Raw genomic sequence first — 22,276 nt, forward strand, 5'->3', positions numbered from 1 at the left:
TAAGTAAAATGTAATGCCTGACGGGAAAAGACGTGTACGTGAGCATCTCAGCCTCCCAGCGGACGCCGTCATGTGGCCACGAGAAGTGAGCCTGCCCTCCGAGGTGTGCCAGGCCTGCGTAGGACAGAGCAGGCGAGAACAGAACGAGCCCACCACTGCCACACACTCCTTCCGTGGACACTCACGACATTCATCGCGTCCGAGCTGGGGACCTGCAGTAGGTTCTGCTGGTGGAAGCTGGTGGAGAGAGCCTGCGATTCCAGCGTGCTGGAGTCCTGGAGCTGCTGGACGGGGGCAAATGGGGGCTGCTGGCCGTACGTGTCCGTCACGGTAAAGCCTGGAACAAATCAGAAAAAACACAGGCTCGGCAAGAAATACTATAGTCAAGCCAAAAAACGCCAAAAAAGCTGCTTTTACAAATAAAGACTGCTACTTTCTGCGGGGGGTTAGCCCTCGCCAGCAGAGGCTCCAAGCACATCTGCTCACAGGCAGGAACCCATGCCCAGCACTCACCCCGGCTGGCCACAGGCTCACAGACGAGCCGTCCACATGGCAACCCCAACGTCCCGACCTCCACCCGGTCACCGTTTCTTGGCCACAAACTACGTGTAGAATCGTCAACAGTGGGGCTTTCCAGACACCCTGGGCGGACCCCACACAGCCCACGCGCACACACACACACGCAGCCCATGCGGAAGGTTATGGGGCTGGAGAGCAAACACTGCAGAGGGGCCTGCCGTAGAAGGCCCCCGACTCGGGAACGGCCCCGAGACGCCCGTGTGGGACCCACCACTGACCCTGCGACAGGCCGGCCGGCTCAAAGGACTGCTGCGGAGGGGCTGGCTCTTCAAACTGGTCCATGTGTGCCGGGAGGGCGGGCGGCGGAGCCACAAACCTGTCTGAGACAGAAACGGGGACGGACGGGGGTTCGCACACGTCCAAGAACTTCCGGCCACCCACTCAGCCTGCCGGCATGGGGGCCCTCGCGCGTTTCTGAGACTGAGCCTCCTCACTCGGTGCAGAGTAGGGCAGACATAGATATGTAGTCCTATATATATGCGTGTGTGTATATTTATAAATTATTAACTCTATATTCTATAAGTTATATGTTCATAAACATATAAGCACTTACGCATTTACATCTACACAATGTATTTGCATGTTTGTATAAATATGTAACTTTATACATAGGTAAGTAGCATGTACAGTGCACCTACTGTATGCACACACAGTTCACACACGGGGTAGAGGGGAGGCATGATGTTTGCACTTCCAGAACACCCCACTTCACGGTTTTGCCTCAAACTCAGTCATGCTCTCCAGGGAGATGCCCTGAGTCCGCGGACACCCAAGGACCACGCAGCAGGATCTGGGGTGAGCACCGCTCCAGGCAGCGCAGCGGACAGAAAGCACCTGACCTCACTCAGGCCTACGCACACGTGGGCCTTCCGTACCAGCAGACTGAGCGGGCCGGCCCACGGTCTGAGCAGGCCTGCCCAGGGCGACAGGCGGCCTGCGTGGAGGCGCCTCGGCTGCGTCCCCACGCTCACTGTGTACAGTGGGACGGGCACCTCTGCAGCCAGATTCCGCCGACGAGGACAGCAGCGGCTGGAGGGCTGCGGGCCGGGCACATTGGCGCGCAGCCCCGCACGGCGCGGTTACAGACGGACGGAGGCTGGCTGGGACGGAAGCTATTCTCGACACAGGACGTGCAGGAGGTCCTGGGTCTGTAACTCCCCATGCCAGCAAACTCCCTCTCAGGTGGACACACAAGCAACAGGGACTCAGACAGTCAGAGACGAGAGACACCCAGACTGACCGGCCTGCGCATGATCGGCTGCACGGCCGTGAGGACTGTTCTAGAGCTAGGGCTGGAGAGATATTTGCCTTCATCAGCTTCCAGGGGCTGGTGCGTCAGCGGCTGACCCAGGCCCGCGTCCTCCGTGCGCACCACCGGCTGCGGCTCCAGGTCCAGCATGGCCTCGGGGTGGGCGGGGCCGGCCGCCTCCCGCAGCTGCTCGCTCTCCATCCCCACCTGCATGTGCGTCGACACGTGCACGCTCGGCTGGTCCCCGGCGCCGTCGTCCAGCGAGGCGGCTTGCTGGTGCTGCTGGAGCTGCTGGGCGAGCTCGTATCTTCAAAACATCAACGACAATCCGCACGGTTAGATGCTGTCAAAACCCACGTCCACGAAGAACTGCTGGGCCAGCCGCCCATCATTACACAACATTCCAGAAAAGCATTTCATTTTGGAGCCACAGTGGCAAACCAGTGGAAATGAAACGCTATTAACAATTCCGAAGAAAAATCAAGTTCCCTCGACTCTGAGTGCTTTCACGGACGGTAGGGGCACGAAAGCAGCAGAGGGTGGAGGACAACACACGCCAGAAGACTTAAGATGTAAAAAGAAAATTAAAAAGACACCGTATGTCTCAAAGTAAAACAGTCCCAGGTCCGAATTAGAATTAAAACTCATCCTGCAATGAGTTAAAGTGAAAAAGAACTGAGCAAAGTAAGACAGGTCCTCCATGGACCGATTTCAGTATCATGAACAAAGGTGGAGCGCAGACCGGGACAGAGTCCTGCGACCTGCTGTCCCTCACGGTCTGGGGCCACAGACCCCTCATCTGAGCCACGATCTCCTGGGTGACAGAACACAGACCAGGAGGCATGTACGTGGCTGTTCCTACTTTCTGCGAAACCATGTCCGCATCAGTATGTCCTCTGCATACAGCAAGTGCACCGGGACGTTTCCATCAGGTTAACAATTCATATTTCAAAGAGAAAAATAAACAGTGAATTCAGTGAATGAGTCAAAGAACCTAAACAAAGCAGCTCCCACAATTACCTGACGAACATGCTGCTCGGGAGGGGCATGACCGGTCGGACCCCGCTCTATGGCACCAGGGTCAGACGCAAACACACTCCACCACTCGCCCGACTCCAGACCTTACAAATCTGCCCACCTAGAACGCCATTCTTAATTCCAAACAAAAGCTTTCGTCTTCATTTTCTAGTATCAGAAACAGTCACCTCTCAGCTACTTTTACTGAGGAAGGGGGACAAATGTAGTAGAAATACCAGCTATGAAAACATACACGGTGTCCCCTGGAGTCAGCAGTGCGAGGCCCTTCACCCTGGGCTTCCGCACGGCCCCCCACAGGGCAGCAAGGGTGCCTTGCATGGTAACGTCTCTGCACAGCTACTACTTTCTATACTTTCACCACTTTGTATACTTTTACGTTTTGTGCTTATTTGCAATGTAAGTAGGTATGGTATTTTAGGGATTCCTAGCCCTTCCAAAGAAGGGACGGAACAGGGGTGCTCCCCCCTTCCTGCAGATGGGACCACAGTCCATCTGCTCTGTAGGAGACCACCAGCTCTGCAACACGCCAGACCCACAGTATTTACGCTGTCACCTCAAGTCACACACTCGTCTCCTAGAGTAACTGTGCCATGTGTCCCTCAGCATACGCCGTGACGAGCAGCGGCCAGTGGAACACTCCGTCTAACAGGCGGCCCAGCCAAAACCAGCCGGCGCACTTGCCGGAAGTTCTTCTCCTGGCTGTCAAGTGGGGGCACTCCGACACCACCTCGGCGGGTGCACGGACTTAAGAAGGACTGAATTTCGGACAGAGAAAAGGTCTTCTTCGTGTGCCATTGGACCAGGTCCTGTCCAAGCTCTACCCCTCCCAGCACGTGCGGCTCTCGGGCACCTAGTACAGCGAGCAGTGAGCACAGGGCCCTGAACATCTAGGCACCACGAGCTCCCCAGCTCAAACGCATGTGAAGCTCATCATTTCCTCCGTAAGATGCAGGAAAGCACAAGCTGGACGGAGAACTGGCGAGCGGCCCCCACGCCGACACCAGCACATCATACTACAGCAGCTCAACTCCTCAGCTACGAAATCGGCTGTGCTAACATCAAAGAAGACAAGTCTCTGTCCTAAATGCTTAGGCATCCATGTGCTTGGGCACCCAGAGGGGTAACACCAAACACCTGCCGAATGCTTCTTCTACCAATCTGGGGTTTGGTTTTGTCCGTAACACCAGGCAGAGATACCTGGGTTACAGGAGTGCCTGAAAGTCAGTGTTTTGGAGCTGAAGGTTAATATTCTTTGACGGTGGACCTAGTGACTCTTCCTTTCAAAGTCTCCCAGGATGTGGTGGCCTTATCCAGGCTTCCACTACCACACAGACCACCGTGGAGCCCCAGAAACACCCGGGAGGGAGCTCCAGACACAGCCGGAAAGGCGTTCCTGCAAGGGCCTCTTGGCTCACCTCCATGTGGAGACGGGACAGCCCTTTAACCAAGCACAAATGATGGATTTACGTGGTAATGAAAACATTTGTTCCTTTTAAGTCAGCAGAACTGTGACCGTGCAGATCCATGGACAACATGCCCAGCAGTCACAGGGCTAGCTGACTACGGCTCCCCTCTGCCGTCCTCACGACCGGATGACAGCATCAGCCCAGTCTAGGGAGCGCGGCAGGTACTACTGCCTGTTCTAAGAGAGCTTACCACAGCATTTGGCCCAACACAGACTATCTCAATAACCCATTAAAAATAAAAGCATTAACGTTTCAGTTGTGGCTCTTCACAGAGCCTCAGACAACGATAAAAGTTTCTTCAGCCCATACACCTGAGCTCCACATAATACTACAGGAATCAAAGACAATTATTTCTTAAGAACACCCTCCACCACTATCTGGGAGTTAGAGATTACTAAAAAGTGACCATCAGAATTATACCTACCGATGGGTTTTCATGTGCTTTTTGCAATTTAGTGAGGTCTTAAATGTTTTCTGGCAATAGGGACACATATAGGGACGAAGGTCATTATGGATACCCATATGTCGCCGTAAGCTCCCACCAGTAGTGAAAGCTCCGTTACATATCAGACACTTGAAAGATTTTAGTCCAGTGTGCGTTCGGACGTGTGCTTTGAGCACTCCTGCAGAAACAAAGCCTCTTCCACACTGAGAACATTTAAAAGGCTTTTCACCTGTATGTGATCTAAAAAGAATAAAAATTTTCATGAATAAGCTTCTCACAACTTTATACTCTAAAGAGCACCCGCACATTCTTTCCCTTGAGCACCACTTTTTAAAGCTAAGCACTGAGACACCCGAAATCCAGAGAGCTTGGGTGACTTGCCCGAGGCCACACAGGAGGCACAGAGCGGAGGGCCCTAAGCGCTGCACATCGGCATGACATTTCCCCGTCCCTCGTCCGTCCCTCCTCGCTTCACTGTCGCTAGCACCAGTCATTAGTCTCAACACGGATCACCACGTGTGAAAATCTGCTCAAGTATGTAACTGTAACACGACAGACCAGGTACTGTCTGCCATGTCCTAGATGTTGCAAATGCTGGAGTGCCAATAAAACTCAGAGACCATTTCGGGGCCACATACTTTAGTTGAGGCACTAAAAATGAAGATGTCCATCACCGATAAATATTTTGGGGTCAAGTGCGACATTTTAAATACCCAAAGCTGACACTACCCTCCTCACTACCGCTCCACATCACCGGCTCCCGACATGACTGCATTTCCTCTACAATTCCATTTCCAAGTCTGTTACCTTACCTGATGTGTTGTTTAAGGTGGCAAGATTTTTTATATGCACGATGACAGTAAAAACACTTGTACGGTCTATCTGCTTCGTTTACAAAATTATTATTAAAATAACTTTGAAAAAACTGGTTTCTTGGAATGGGCTGGATAAGACCTACAAACCAAAAGAAAATCAGGAATAATTCACTGTTAATGCCACTAAAAAAGGTAAACGTCAAAAAGCATCTGCTTTCCCCAGAAGACGAAAATTTTGAGGAGTTCAAGTATAGAGTCCAGCATTGCCACTAAAAGCTATCTTAACTGTGTTAGAAAAAAGCCCACTGGGAAACACAAAGTTAATGGAAGACAGGTATTTTCCAACATAAGGACGATCTGTGCATCACAGTTATTTCCTTTGGCTCTAGAACCAATTTTTAATGGACTCCTATGTCTGTTGGCATGGAACCTAAAGAAACTATGTCCCAAATGTAGGTTAATCGGGACATTCAAGCCCTGTTGTTCAGCGTGGAGACTGCACCCTAACTACTGCAGTAAACTCAAAACACATGACTCTAACATGATCTTTTGTTCTAAAAACAAGTCAGCATTTTCATAGAAATGTTATTGAAGGGTTATTCATGGATAGCAAAACTGCTAACTTCAGTATTTCAGGCTTGACATACTTTCAGTAAAGGAAGAACCCTTCGGGTTGACTACGTAATAACACGTCTTCATCAAGCCCAAGTTAAATACACAATTCTGGACAAACACACACCTGAGCCATTGGAATCACCGCGCATCCCCTGGAACATGAGGAGGAGGACTTTCACGGTCAGCTTCTCCTGGGCTGCTCCTTCCCCCGGGACGGCAGAGCTGCCCGCCAGGACCTGGGCCCGGCCCCCAACCTCCCTGCTCCCTTCACTGTGCCAATAACTCCCGTGCGAGGCTTCTCGGCAGACACCTTTTAGGTTACTCCCCCCACCCAACTCCTTGTACGTGAGAAGCACCCCTCCCCCTGGTCATATGGGTCAGGTATTTCAGAATTTCTGAGAACTCCCTTCCCTGTCTGGTTAAGTCACTGGCCAGTCCTGGGGATCCTGCTTCTTCAATGCCTCGTAAACCTGTTTCCCCATTTCTATTCTGCTGCCCCAAATCTCAAACCATGCAGAAAAAAATACCAAAGCCGGAGAGAACTCAGCGGCTCAGCTAAGCCCCATCACTCCTCAATCAGACTTCTGTCCTAATGCTTGCGTCCGAAGCCCATCCAGTTTTCAAAGGGAACTCAGAACCCTCCCTTGTGATTGGTGTTCAACCCCCACAGCACAAGCCCTTAAGCTGCCATGACCTTTCCCGGAGACTGTCTCCGGGACCCGTGGAGCCGAATCAGGGCCATTCGGAGTAGTCTCCAAGCTAGTCTCCGAGCGAGAGTACCACTCGTTCTCCAGCAGCTCCAACGCTGTCCCGTGCTCCCAGCTGCTTCCTGGCCCGTCGGCTCCCGCACGCCCGTCCCAGGACCACATACTGAACCTATGGGGACAAACCCCCAGGGCGAGCCTCCAAATCTCTGTTCTGCTCAACCTTCTCCTGTCACTGAAGGAAGCAACGGGCTCACATGCCTTCAACGGCTTCCTACCAAGTACGTCATGCCCACGACTGCTCAGCTCGGCATTCCAGCGCCGGCTCGCCCTCCACGTCCACCCACGAACTCTTCACGTGTCCCTCTCGACCCTGCGCTCTCGCTGTTTTCTGAGCAGACCCAGCACTTGTCACAGCTCCTTCTCCCAACCCCTGTCCCCACTCCCCTGGCCGTGGTGCGAGCACAGGACCTGTCCCAGGGACACAGCCTTGAGCCCATGATGGCTGTCGAGGAGGACAGGTAAAACGACCCAGGAAATTCGGCGAAGAGAACGGGAAGCTCACGTGAACATTCTCCCAAAGGGCAACTGACAAGAGGGACGCGTCCGGTCTGGGTGCGCTGGGGAAGCCGCGACACTCGACGCTTACACAGGCGGTCTCTTGGGAGAAGCTCAACAACAACTCACAGGCCCAGTGATTTGGGATCTTACGCAAACAGGCTCAGTAACTACTAGCACAGAAGTACCACTTAATTACAATTATAAACTCCAAACCAGCAGTAGCTGATAATCCATTTTTTTGCTCCTTGTTGAACTCAAGAGAATGGCTTTGTTTTCCTTTTTAAAGATTTTTTTTTTTTTTTTTTTTTCCAAACAGACTCCACAGAGTGTGGAGTCCATTGCGGGGCTCGATCCCAGGACCCTGACCTCAAGACCTGAGCCGAACCAAGAGTCGGATGCTCAACCAACCAAGCCACCCAGGCACCCCTGAAATGAGTGGTTCCCATGAAAAACACCAATAAAAAATTTTAAAACTCAGTCCATAAGTAAAATGAACTGTACAAATATATAAATTTAAGAAACTAATTTTCTGTACTTTATTAGATAATACATACATTAAAAAGCAATGAGAAAGAAAAATAAAGTGAAATAATTTTAAGCAACTAGTTCTACAAATGCCATTAAATTTCTAGAAATAGGTAAAATAAATGAAATTCAAAGTAATTTCGAAAAAGTCGAGGTCCTCCAGTGGTTGTCTTGTATCTATTTTATTGGGGAAAGAGACACTTCACAAATAGGAAAACAAACTAGTGCTTTTGCCATTTGCCCACCAAAATACACCAGGCCTCACGAGGAGGGGCCCGGAGAAGCTGCTCCCAAGTTACCAACGAGTGAGACCTGAAATCAATTCATGGAGTCTGGACTTCAGGGGAATGTCCTCCTGGAGCCCTGCACGGCGGAAACAAAGCTGACTTGCCGGCAAGCCTGCGGTTTCACAGGAGTGGTCAGGCCTGGCCCCGATTCCGCTCCACTGGACAGACAGCCCCGCGCTGCCGGCCCACAACGTCGGCCTTTGCCAAGCAGCCGGACGCCAGAATCGGACGGCGGGCCCTCACGCGGGCTGTCCGCCCCGGCCCTCACAGCTCCCGGCCCCTCGGAGGCCCACTCTGCGGGACACGTCTGCTCTACACAGGGTCCCCTCCAGCCACCTACTTCTGCAGCAAGCCCCCAAGCACACAACTCTTTCTCCTGTGCCTTCTGGAACCCAGGTTCTCCAACATAAATCGCTTCACAGAATGTCTAGTTCTTCGTTTCTTTTCCATACCAGGGAGTCTAGGTCAACACTGCGTCCCTGGAAGCTGGAACTCACTTCCGGTGACTGTTCTGCTGGGGGCTGAGCAGCCCGAGCCCTGCGCCCGAGCCCGGCGCCCGAGCCCGGCGCCCGAGCCCGGCTTGGGTCTCCCCATCTGCCGTCACTTCCTTCCCAATCCTGCCTGCAGCAGCAGCCGGGTCCCTGAGTCCCACTCTCACGCAGCCCGTGAGTGCTCCGGGGCCATCTCAAATACTTAGGAAGCGTGAGAAGAAACACCAGGGAAGCTGCTCTCGGAGACGACTGCCACTACCAGTTGTGTGCACGCTAACAAAAGAGCTGGTTCTGCACAAACACAGGTGCGATCGGGCACACACACTGTTCTGGCCAGACTGCGTACAGAATCACGTCTACGGCCCTCCCCGGTCAGTACACGGGACCCCATGCTCATCAACCTTCCGACCTCCGCAAGGAGCTCCCCTGGACCGGTGTGTCCAGCTCACTTTGCGGAGCTGTGCTCCCCTACTGTGCTGCGGTGCACAGGGGGTCTACACGGCTGCTTACCTTGGTGATCCCCGAGCCAGGGCTAGTAGCTCTAGGGTGCTGTCCAGGCAGATGTACTTAGAAACAGGGCCCTAAATGGTCCTGAGCCCTTCACAAGCGGGGCGGGGGTCCGCTACTTGGAGCTAGCAGGGCAGTGAAATGACAGACCTCATTTTTCAGATGCTTTGTCAGTTCCAGTGATTTTACAAATATAAAGTTCTGTTACATAGTTGGGCTAATTACCAGGTCTCAAACTTTGAAGAAAAAACAAGACAAAGGGTGAAAAAACACACGTAAATGTGCTACAGTCTTAGTAGTAACATGTCGTTCCTACTAGACCATCAGTCGATATATATAAAGAAATACTAATGTCAAAGAAAGGCACGAATAAATTCCAGTTGATTAATCTTGTGTTTCAAAAACAAACTGGAAATGTCCTTAAAACTCCCTAAAATTCCAGGACACCTGGGTGGCTCCGTTGGTCAACTCTGACTCCTGGTTTTGGCTCAGGTCCATGACCTCGGGGTCGGATCAAGCCCTGTGTCAAGCTCTGCGCTCAGTGTGCAATCTGCTTGAGAACCTCTCTCTTCCCTTCTTGGCCTCCCCTCGCTCGCTCTCTGAATACATGTGTACACACAGACATACATACAATCATAAAAAAGAACCTTTCTAAATTCCTCCTATGACAGAGGAAAAAGCTTTATCTTGTTACATCATTTGGGGAAAATGTATTTAAATCTTAGAAGAGCTTTTATATATTGTCAAAAGTAAGAAAATGCAAATACAAAAAAATAAGAAAATGATGACAAACAACACATTATATATCACATATAACATGTAAAATAAATAATGAGGTTAGACAAATGTGCTTTTAAAAAGTAAGATAAATGCTCTAATATCAATATAATTAAAACATGAATATAAACTCAGATCAATCGTGACAGCCCTGAGGTGTAAAATAACACTTTCTTGGTTTCTGGCTCACTTTCAGAGAAAAGGTATTTCAAATATCTGTGCTTCCCAAAATGAAAAAACAGGGACACTACACACACACACACACACACACACGCACACACACACACACGCGCACACGCACACGCACACGCACACACGCACACAGTCATCTATAGGGGCAAACAGCGACTTCTAAGAATAGGTGCGTATCAGTCTGTGACTGGGAAACTGAGGAGCAACTCCGTATCAGAATCTCCTTCCCTCGGGTCTGGTCCCCCCAGTTCTCCCGAGGAACCGGCGGCGCCGTCACTGCACACGCCGAAGGCAGGGAGCAGCGAGCTCCGGCTTGCGTCTGCCGACACGGTTCCCACAGGACACTGCGCTAGTATCTGTCCTCCCATAAGGAAACAATTAAAGGAAAAGAAAGAAAAGAACGAAAGAACACATTCCGCTTGTGACGGGAAGCCTCAGGACTCAGTCCCTTCTCAAGCCTCCTGTGCGTCCCACAGCTCAGCACGGCGCACCCCAGCCCAGCCGACCCCTTCCTCCAATACCCCTCCTCCCCCCTTCTGGCAAACACAAAGTGGACCTCTTGTTCTAGGAATTTTTTTGGTTTCTTCTTTTGAGATTCCGCATGGAAGGGATCATACAGCATCTGCCTTTCTGCCTGACCTGCTGCACTCAGCAGTAACACCATCAAGGTCCATCCACGTTGCTACAAATAGCGGGATTTCGTTTTGGCTTTTTTTAATGGGCAAATAATATTCCAAAATTTCTTGACCTATTCAACCACCGATAGACACTTAGGTTGTTTTTGTCTCTTGGCGACTATAAATAATTCTGCTATGAACACAGCCATGTGGCTCTCTTTCGGAGCTAGCGTTTTCATGTCCTTCGGATACAGTTCCACAGTGGATCACACGGTAGTTCAAGTTTTAATTCTCTGAGCATCCTCTACAAGTTTTCCATTGCAGCTACACCTATTAACAATCCCACCAACAGTGCACAAGGTCTGCTTTCTCTCCACATGTAGCTCAACATTTGTCATCTCTCATCTTTTTGATGAGAAAAGCTGTGAGGTGACACCTCACTATGGTTGTAATTTGCATTCCCTACAGACCAGAGGTGTTAAGCATCTTTTCATGTACCTGTCAGCCTTTTGACAATATTCTCTGGAGAAAAGTCTATCAGGTAGTTAATCCACTTTTCAGTTTTTTTTAATTAATGTATTTATTGTTTTTTTTTCTTTTTTGCCATTGAGTTGCATGAGTCATTCATGTATTTTGGATATTAACACTTTGTCAGGTACCTTGATTGCAAATGATTTCCATTCCACAGGCTGTCTTCCCACGTTACTGATGGTTTGTGTTGCTGTGTGCCGACTTTGTAGTCTGACGTAGTCCCACTTGTTTTTTATTTTGTTGAGTGTGCTTTAGGTGTCCTATCAAAAACATCATTAACAAGACCCAGGTCAAGGAGCTTTGTTCCTATGTTTTCTTCTACATCTTTTATGGTTTCAAGTCTTACAATTAAGTCTTTAATCCATTTTGAGTTACTCTTTGTAAGTCATGTAAGGCAAGGGTGTCGTTTCATTCTTCTGTGTGTGAATAATCAGCACTAAGGCTGAAGAGACTATCTTTTCTCCATTGCGTGTTCTTGGCTCCCTTGTCAAATACTAGTTGACCATATATGCTTGGGTTTATGCCTGGGCTTTCAAATGTATTCCAGTTTGTTTTTGTGCCAGTAACGCAGACTAGCAATGAGGACAGCTTTACAGTATAGCTTGAAATCAAGAAACCTAACGTCTCCTGCTTTGTTCTTCTTTCTCGTAATTTCCATGGCTATTCAGGTTCTTTATGGTTCCATATTAATTTTAGGAGTGATTGTTCTACTTCTGTAAAAAAAAACACAATGGAATCTTGACAGGATTGCACTGAACCCACAGATGGCTTTGACAGTACTGACATCGTGACACTGTTAATTCTTCCAGTCCATGAACATGGGCTACTTTTCCACTTATTTGTGTCTTCTTCAACTTCTTTCATCAGTGTCTTTTAGTTTTCAGGTACAGATTTTTTATCTCCTTGGTAACTTATTCCTAAGTATTTTACTGTTTTGATACTATTGCTCTAATTAAGACTTCCAGCACTGGGGCGCCTGGGTGGCTCAGTGGGTAAAAGCCTCTGCCTTTGGCTCAGGTCATGATCTCAGGGTCCTGGGATCGAGTCCCGCATCGGGCTCTCTGCTCAGCAGGGAGCCTGCTTCCCCCACCCCTCTCTCTGTGCCTGCCTCTCTGCCTGCTTGTGATCTCTGTCAAATAAATAAATAAAATCTTTAAAAAAAAAAAAAAGACTCCAGCACTATGTTGAATAGGAGTGGTGAGAATGGGCACACTTGCCTTGTTTTGATCTTAGAGGAAAAGACGTTACCCTTTCACCATCAAGTATATTGTCAGCAGTAGTCCTGTCATACACGGCCTTTTTTATGTTGAGATATGTTCCTTCTTTGCCTAATTTGTTAACATTTTCTATCATGAATAGATGTAGATTTTTGTCAGATGTTTTCTCTGCATCTATTGGAATCATATGATTTTTTCCATTATTCTGTTAATGTCACATTCCACATTGACTGATTTGCGCGTGTTGAACCATCCTTGCATCCCTGTGATAAATCGCAACTAACCATGGCGAATGGTCCTTTTAATGTGCTGCTGAATTTGGTTTAGCAGTTTTTTATAGAGAATTTTTACATTTATGCTCATCAGGGATATTGACCTGGTTTTCTTTTCCAGTAGTGTCCTTTTCTGGTTTTGGTATGATGATAATGCTGGCCTTGTAAAATGAGTTTGGGAATGTTCCTTCCTCCTTGAATTTTCTTGGAAGCATTTGAGAAAGTTGATGTTAATTCTTCATTAATGTTTGGTAAAATTCACTAGTGAACCCATCTGGTCCTGGGCTTTTCTATGTTGGGAGACTTTTGATTATTATGAATTCGCTAAGACTTTGTTTTGTGGGCTAACATATGGTCTAATCAAGAAAATGTCAGATGTATGCTTGAGAAGAATGTGTATTCTGCCGTTTTTAGTTAGAATGTTCTGTATATGCCTGCTGGGTCCGTTTGGTTTACAGTGTTGTTCAAATCTGCAGTTTCTTATTGATTCTCCACCTAAATGGTCTGTTCATTGTTGACAGTGGAGTATCCGAGTCCTCAATGACTACTGTGTTACTCTTTATTTCTCCTGGCTCTTCGTTTCTGCTTTACATATTTAGGTACTCCCATGATGGATGCACGGATACTTACAACTGCTCTATCTTCCTGATGTACTGACCCCATTATCATTATATCATGACCTCCTTTGTCTTTTTTCTTTTTCCACAATTTCTATTTTAAAGTCTATTCTGTCTAAAAAATAATAATAATAAACAATAAATAAGTAAATAAAGTCTATTTTGTCTGATGCAAGTATAACTCACTTCCCCCTTTTTTTGTTACCATCTGCTTGAAATGCCTTTTTCTATCCCTTCACTCTCAGACTATGTGCATCTTTTCAAAGCTAAAATGAGCCTCTTGGAGGCAGCATCACTAGGTCTTGTTTTGCTATCCTCTCAGCCACTCTGTGTCCTTTAATTTGAGGATTTAGTCCATTTACATTTAAAGTAATTATTGACAGGTAAGACCTTACTAATGTCATTTTGTGAATTGTTTTCTGAATCCAATGCTCCTTGTTTCTTATTCTGTTGTCCTTTTTGTGCTTTGATGCCTTTTGGAATCAGTATGTTTAAATTTCTTTATCATGCTCTTTTGTGTAATTATTATAGGATTTCCCTTTATGGTTACCACGAGGCTTAGACAGATTACCTTAAACTTATAACAACCTATTTTAAATGGATAATAACTTCAATAGAATTCATAAATTTTACATTTTTACTTCTCCTCCCCCTCACTTTTTAGGTTATTGCTGTTATAATTTATATGTTTTTTGCATTATGTAATAACAGATTACTGTATGGTTATTTTTACTATCTTCTCTTTTTTTAAACTTTTAAATGAGAGTTGTAAGTAAAGTGCACCACTATAACCATATTGCAGAATCTAACTATGATTGCATATTTGCCATTACTGATGAGATTTATGCTACTTTCTATGTCTTTATGGTGTTAATTATTATTCTTTTACTTCCACTTGAAGAAATCCATTTAGTGTTTCTTGTAAAAAGATCTGGTGGTAATGAACTCTCTCAGCTTTTTATGATGGTAATAATGAACTCCCTCTGAATATTATGATCACCTTGACTCCAATACCTCCCCAGTCTGCACACAACTGTATTTAAAATTTAGCTCTTGAGTTAGAAGAAAAAATATTTAGAGTATGAGACAGCATGTCTAGTGAAATACAATTCATAACATATAATAAATTTCACATTATTCATGTTCAGTAAAAATTACTAGTGCTTGAGAAAAATAGTTACTGGTGCTTGGTACCAAGACACAGTGACTACTTGAAAGTCATGGTGTGCTCTTCCACACTTCTGTGCCTGTGTGTGCAGTGGTAATGGGTGTGCAGAGGAAGTGAATTTTACTGAACACAACTCTGGTCTAGAGGTCAGAAGATCCAGATTGTTGTTCTAACTTGAGTACAAACTAGTTATATAACCTAAAACCAATATTATAATTCGTTTTTACATCTGTACAAATGAGGAGCACAGAGAGGTTTTAGATTGACTATTTTTATGTCCTACACAGCTCTGGAAGTTTTTATGACCATATGGTACTACACCACCAAGAGTGTTCCCTTAATATGCAGACTAAATGACTTGGTACTATTGTTTTAATGCATTCTAATACTTTCCTAAGTGACAGTCTTATTCTAAATGACATGCTGTGTTTTAAGTAACTAGGCTGAACTAGAACAGCTCATCTCCCAGTGAAGTCAAATAATTGTTAACTATCTATGCTAAAACTCTCTAGTCACATTTTTATCAAAATCTGCCCCCCAAAGGTTATTCAAGTCATGACCTTTCTAGAGAGCCCCAAGGAGCTCAGAGTCTGAAAGAAGAGACAGACACAAATACAAATAATAATGAAGTTAAGCATGAAAATAAATGCTTGCAATATTTCACACTTCACAATGTGAAGCCACCCCAGGAATCATTTCCCTCATGTACCTCATTCAGCCTAAACCAAAAGAGAATTCTGCTTCCACTAATTAGGTCCAAGTTTTGATTAACAAGCATCTGTGAGTCCAACAAGTGAAATGTACCCCATTTTACCCATGGAAAACATCTGAGGTATTAGGACTGCAGTTTAACTCAACAAGAGTTTACAGACTTCAAGTCAAGAAACCCACAGGTGTTTGATTTGATTAATGGCAACCTGAAAAAAACTGGTAACTTAAAGGTAACTCTCAAACATGAAGGCTAATTCTAGGGCTGCTAAATAAACATTGAATTTGTTCTGACTTTCAGAGATGTTTCCACATTTCAGGTATAGCACAAACCAGTGAGAACCTACAGATTATAGTAAAGATTAAAATGTGTCTGTTGCTTTGCTTTGTGAACTACCAAAAGTGGACAAGGACATCAAAGTATTCTAACTTCCCATGGGAGCTTTAATCAGCTTCTAGGGTTTCAATAACTAACATGCTAAGAATCACAGTTCCTCAGAAGCTGAGAGGACCTCAGACATAAAAGCATCAGAGAACAATACTTTGGGGAGGATGACCTTCAACTTGTTGTCTGTTTTGGAGTTTTCCACTTCTTCTACAATCAATTTTAAGTACATTATTCTAGAAAAGGTCCACATCATCTAAATCGTCCAGTGTGTTAGCTAACTGAACTACAGCTACTACATCTAGTATGTCCCAGTATGCTTTCCCTGATAATCAAAAATTGTATCCTGTACAACATCTACTTTTGAAAATTTTAATTTTTTTCTATCCTAGGATTTGATCAACTTTCTATTTCACATATATTTAAAAGAGTATGTATTATAAAGTAAAAGCTATAAAATAACCCTTTTCACATGTGAATTTCCAAGTCTCTCTAGTCACTGTTCCATTAAGTTGATCAGAGGATCTTTCACTATTCTTTAGAATTTGAATATTTCTCTTTTCTTCTAATTTTTCTTAGTTTATATACTTGATGCTATGCTCCTACATAAAGATTCACGATTGCTGATCATCTTATTAGCAGATTATAATTTATATTCATCTAATATATCTCCCTTTTTACCATTTAACCTTTATATTCAGTTATACATTGATGTTACTTTTGTTCATAGAGTATGAACTATCTTGCCTGGGACATAATGAAATACAGATACTGCACAAAAAGAAAAGTTTTAGCACAGAGTTCAGTGAAATTTCTTTAATTTTGTTTAGCACTCACAAAAATCATTTTTCAAAAGATTCTTATAAGCAGTGTTTTCTTTTTAGAAACAAGTATTTTTTTTTCAGTTAACAAAATTGTACTTTACCTTGATTATAATAACTGAGACTAAAAAAGCCTTATAAGCTGGAAATTTTTTCTTTTCAGTTCAAAGATTAAAGCAGCCATACAATATTAATTGGTTCCATACTACGTAGGGATCTTAATATAAAAATAACAGAAGGCACCGTGTACTTCACATAAAGAGCACTTGTCCATGCTGATAGCTCTACTGAAGCAGAATTCTTCTTCAGTGAGAACTTACATGCTAATACCTTCACTTGTACACATCATTTCTTCCTTAACCAAGAACACAATTTGAGCAACAGTGCAGACAGAACTAAGATTTTCATATTGATCGTGGAACATACTAAGCCATAAAGCAAAAATGCCAAACAAAAACTACATTAATACCCTGCTTAAAACTATGTAGACTGTAATATTTATATGATCCTTGCCTCGTACAAAGGGGGAGAGAATCTTACCTACGTCAGTTATGAGAATCGGCTCTTGCAAAGGAATGTCGGGGACTGGAACGCTGGCCTTGCCGACTCGAACCTTTGCAGGTTTGCGCTGGTGTCTCATCTTTCTTAACTCCGTGTGTTTGAAGTGAGAAGCGATGTGAGTCTTCCTATGGCCTGAGGTTCGAAACTTTTTGTCACAGTGAGGACAAGCAAAAGGTCTGACCCCTAATAAAAATGGAAGTACACCACGGAATTATTTAAAGAAAACACATCTTAACCATTAATGCCAACATAAACATCTGGTATTTTGATACTGATTTGTATATTCATCACGTCACGCTTGTAATTTCAGGAACGTTATCCATGAGAGTTACCTTCCCTTGTTTGCATACTTAGATGTCAGAAGAGCATTTTAAAGAGCAATTTGTTAACTTTGCATGGTAAAATATTTCAACCTGAAATAGATAAAAAAAGATGCTCAAATATTCAGTCCCTAAGAACACTGGGGGTGTGCGAGGCGCTCTCTCGAGCCGTCGTCTGTAAACTGAACGACAGTGGCCGCGTCAGACAGGCCGCTGGCGTCCGACACACCCGGGTCTGCACAGCACCAGCAGCTCTGCGCGCTCAGCAGGCGAGCGGCCGACGGCAGGTTGTCGCCCACCGGGAACAAAGCCGCCGCCGCTGACCACGACAGAAACGGGCTCCGTCATCAGTGCCCTCTCCTCCCCTTACAGTTTCATCGGTGAATGAAACTGGAGGCGCCTAAGAAGGGCCCAGGACAAAACTCAAACGAAACCAAACATTCAAATCTCCACCCCAAGGTCAGTTCGGCCCAGAAACCCCAGGCCGTAGGGGACGTGACCGCTGGTGGGCCTGGGGCTCCCTGCAGGAGGGAAGGGGGTAAAAAGGTTGAGAACAGATGGCTGGGTGCTGGGTGGGTCGCACAACTTCTGAATAAAGTGAATTCTGAATTCACTTGAAGAGTAAAGTTTGTGATTTGTGAATTACACCTCAATAAAACTATTAGAAAATTACTGTCTAAACATGAACGTTTTCAGACCTCAATACCGATGACAAAATATCCGAACGGTAGAGCAGGTTTCCGGTTTTCCCTCGGCACCCAAGGTCTCTGCACCAGCCTCCCGAGGTGTCCCTTCCACAGAAAGGCCCAGCTTACGCACGTGCACGCGAGGTGGCCCCCGAGCTCCCCACGCAGCCGTCTCCGGGCCGCGCACTCCTCCCCGCGTGGTGCTGCTCCCTGCTCCCCCTCAGAGCCACCGGCTCCCCGTGCGGGACGCGCCGTGAGCCCGGCCTCCGGAAGGGAAGGGCAAACCCGCACGCGGGACCAGGAGCCCTCGCAGCCGCCGCCACAGTCCGCAGACCCTGTGAGCCCGCGCCCCCGAGCGCCCCGCACCTGTGTGCAGACGAATGTGCACTTTGAGGCTCCCCGACGTGGAGAAGCTCTTCAAGCAGTACTGGCACTTGAACGCCTTGACGCCCGTGTGCGTTTTGATGTGAGCGGTGAGGGTGCTCTTCACGGCGAAGGCCCGGAAGCACTGGGGACACTTGAAGGGCTTCTCATGGGTGTGAATGCGGATGTGGCGCACCAGGTCGCTCGGCTTCCGGAACTCCTTGGTGCAGTAGGGACACACGTGCCACCGCACGCCATTCTCCTCGCGGATGGAACCTGCAGCCAAGGGAAAATCACACACAGCCCAGCGCTGGTACCAGACATGAAGGCACCCGAATGTCCCTGCAGGGTTAGGGTCGGACGACACACCGTCCCTACGAGCGGCTAGACGCTTCTTGCCACCGCAGAGGATGGATGATCAGTTAGGACAAAGCTTACAACTTGCACGAGCACTGAAATTACTGCAGACTGTGATTTAATCTTCAGAAAATCTGACCAGCTCCATGAGAACACTAATCACAGCCTGAGAGGTCAGAGCGCTAACCGCAGGGGAACAGAAACCAGCCGCGGCACAAACGCAGCCCGTCGGGAATGGAAGGAAAAGCAGATGCGAGCAGAGGACTCCACGACCAGCTCCAAGAACACAGAGCAAAGGAAGAAGCCGGAAGAAGCATTGTCGCAACCGACCCGGTGTCGTGACCAAAATGCAACACACGTGCGAAGAATTCGGAGATGGTGGGGGCGCCTGGGCGGCTCAGTGGGTTAAAGCCTCTGCCTTCGGCTCCGGTCATGATCTCAGAGTCCTGGGATCGAGCCCCGCATCAGGCTCTCTGCTCAGCGGGGAGCCTGCTTCTCCCCGACCCTCTCCCTCCCTGCCGACACGTCACCTCTGTCTGTCAGAGAAAGAAAGAAAGAAAGAGGAGACGGGGATTTTTCATGCTGCACAAAGGGACCTGTGACTGGGTATGACAAAGAAACAGTATGAACGACACATAGGAGTTTGTGATCAAATATAAAAGATTTTTGTAACTTTAAGTATTATATTTTTAAAGATTTTATTTTTTATTTATTTGACAGACAGATCACAAGTAGGCAGAGAGGCAGGCAGAGAGAGAGGAGGAAGCAGGCTCCCCGCTGAGCACAGAATCTGATGCGGGGCTCGATCCCAAGACCCTGGGATCAGGACCTGAGCCAAAGGCAGAGGCTTTAACCCACTGAGCCACTTAGGCGCCCCTAAAATTTAACACCTAGACTTAACTTTTAAAAAACTGTCTAAAAACAGAAGAAGCTAAATAAACATATCTCAGTACGACATCTGACTTAATAGGAAAACAGGAAAGTGAATCCTATTATAGCCAAGAAAAAGTCCACTTTCCCTGCCATGAATTTACTGTGTTCTAGTGATACACACCAATGAAATTAGGTAAGATATGGAAATATGCAGTATAAACTATAAGAAGAAGGTAAAATTATTATTTATAAATGATCCAATTATATGCCTTAAAAAACCTGAACCTAAGAAATAGGCCCACATTTTAATACCTGGAAATCAACATCATTCCCAGTCAACAAAATCCAAAAGAAAATTTTAAATTACTACTAAAATATGAAAAAAATGCAAAGAAAAGATCTGAATAAATGGAAAAACACACTCCATTCTTTGGTACAAAGATGAAAAGTTATGGACATCAATTTTCACTGGTTAAATCACATATACATATACAAACGCCAATAGGAATTTCTTAATAACTAGAGTTCTGGAACTTTGGAAGACAACTGTAAAGTACACGTGAAAAAGTAAGCATGTGAAAATCGTCAAAACTACACTTTGAAAACGGCGTAACCGGGGAGGACCAGGCGTGCTAGCTACGAGGCACACTGCAGAGGTAAGAACACGTGCATACAGACAGGTCCGTGCCCGGAACACAGCGCAGACAAGACGCGCACAGGGGCTGCGGGTGTAAAGAACGGCATGGTGTCACGGCGTGTGGACAGCAGGTGTCTGCCTGGGAACAAAAAATACAACCGAGTCAAAGATTTAGTTTAAAAGACGAAGGTCAGAAAGTGCCAGATAAGAGGCTATGTCCCGTGACGTCAGCATCGAACTCTATTACACAAGTCCAAAATCCATGACAAATTTGGCTATGGAAAAACAAAACATCTCTCCCTTTTAACTCAAAAAGACAAATAAGAAGAGAATGTATGCTCTCAAAACCCTGTCGTCCCTAATCCGTTACAGCAAATCGAAGTCTGGAGTCGGCCGGCTAACAGAAAACGCAGGGGACTATTAACGTGAAAAGCTGCTCAACCTCTGACTCCTCACAGGAGAAATGAAATTAAAACCACAGTAACAAACCATTCTGAACCCACCGATGCGGAGAAAGGACCTCCAGATTTGGATAACAACCCGTTCGAAAGGCTACAAGCAAACAGGTACCCTCCCCCTGCCCTACTGTCGTCCGGAGAACAAACAGACACAGTTGCACGGAAGGAAAATCAGCAATATCGACCACAATTTTTCAAATACGCACAGATTTCTTTTCCTTTGTTATCAGGCATGTGAGTGACACAGACAATGACGTCCGAGTAAGTCCCATGGGTGGCTCGGTTTTATCGCCGTCCTGTTGGGGACTGTCCTGTGAGCCCTGGACAGTGTGGCACACTGACGTTCGTAGAGTCAAAGGATTTGTATCAGTTTATTATCGTTTGTATTAGCAAAGCCTGCAAACAACCTAAATAATTACTTACCCATGAAAGGGAACAATCCCTAGACATTTAGTAAAATAAGGTGTCACGTGGAAAAAAAGGTAAACTGCAAAAAAGATATACATACGGAGTCTGCCCGCACCCTGCTACAACCCAGTGTAATGCACAGTATAATCGCCCTCACTGGTTTAACAAACACAGCCCCGCGGCCACCCAGGCCCTGGAGAGGGCCCGTGGAGGACAAGGACCAACAGGGGCCGCTCACTGTACACTGTTTTAGATCTGAATCATGTGCCGTGAGCCGGTCTCATCCACTGGAAACCGTGATTTTAAGGTGTCGCCGTCCTTCCGGCAGTCGGTGACCACGAGTCAGGGGCTGTCCTGCGCGGCTCCTGCTGCTCGGCTCTCTCCCACTCATCCGGGCATTGCCCCGTTTCAAAGATGACAAAGCCGACATTTTATTTTGTTAAAGTATTTTTTTTAAGTCCTCTCTATACCCAAAGTGGGGCTCGAACTCATCCTCGCAAGGTCAAGAGTCGCAGGTTTTACTGCCTGAGCCCACCAAGAGGCCCCAACGCTGACACTGTCAAGGTCAGCTGACTTGCCCCAGGTCAGGTGCCAGTCAGTGGAAAAGTCCAGGCACATACGGAAATCTCCAGTTCCAGGGTCTGAGAATCGTTTTCTCAGAAACCCTGTCCTCCGGTCCCGCTCCAAGGAGAGCGTCCACCGCACGCCCTGTGTCACTGCGGGACTGCTCCTGCTCCTGCCCCTGCGGGGACCCAGGACACAGAGCTCCACCTGTGCGGGGCCGGGACCTGCGCTCGTGGACGGGGCAAAGACCGTGCAGATTCGTCCCAGGGGCGGGAACACGGGAGAACGCCTGCCTTCGAGGGGGCCTGGCTGGGCGGGAAGGGTGCACACCTCCTCTCAGGGCTGGGTCTGAGCGCCACATCAGGTGAAGAGATTACATAAGAATAAATAAATAAATAAATCTTAACCCAAAAAAAGTCTGCACTGGAAAGAAGCAGGACCTAGACGGAAGTACTTTTACCA

At 46.8% G+C, this 22,276-nt stretch overlaps 1 protein-coding gene across 4 annotated transcripts in view; it reads right to left on the bottom strand.

Annotated features, from left to right (window-relative positions):
• Positions 1 to 22,276, bottom strand: part of ZNF236 (zinc finger protein 236) — a 102,514-nt gene that overhangs the window by 40,458 nt on the left and 39,780 nt on the right. For all 4 annotated transcript variants that reach the window (XM_032310281.1, XM_032310282.1, XM_032310280.1 and 1 more), the window contains exons 10-16: positions 18,521 to 18,793; positions 17,128 to 17,331; positions 5,590 to 5,731; positions 4,757 to 5,017; positions 1,888 to 2,135; positions 798 to 899; positions 186 to 337 (exon numbers count right to left, since the gene is read on the bottom strand). In XM_032310281.1, the coding sequence (XP_032166172.1) occupies positions 186 to 337; positions 798 to 899; positions 1,888 to 2,135; positions 4,757 to 5,017; positions 5,590 to 5,731; positions 17,128 to 17,331; positions 18,521 to 18,793 (1,382 nt within the window). The remainder of the gene's footprint in view (positions 1 to 185; positions 338 to 797; positions 900 to 1,887; positions 2,136 to 4,756; positions 5,018 to 5,589; positions 5,732 to 17,127; positions 17,332 to 18,520; positions 18,794 to 22,276) is intronic.

The sequence above is a fragment of the Mustela erminea genome, chromosome 13 (assembly GCF_009829155.1).
Source record: "Mustela erminea isolate mMusErm1 chromosome 13, mMusErm1.Pri, whole genome shotgun sequence".
NCBI lineage: Eukaryota > Metazoa > Chordata > Mammalia > Carnivora > Mustelidae > Mustela > Mustela erminea.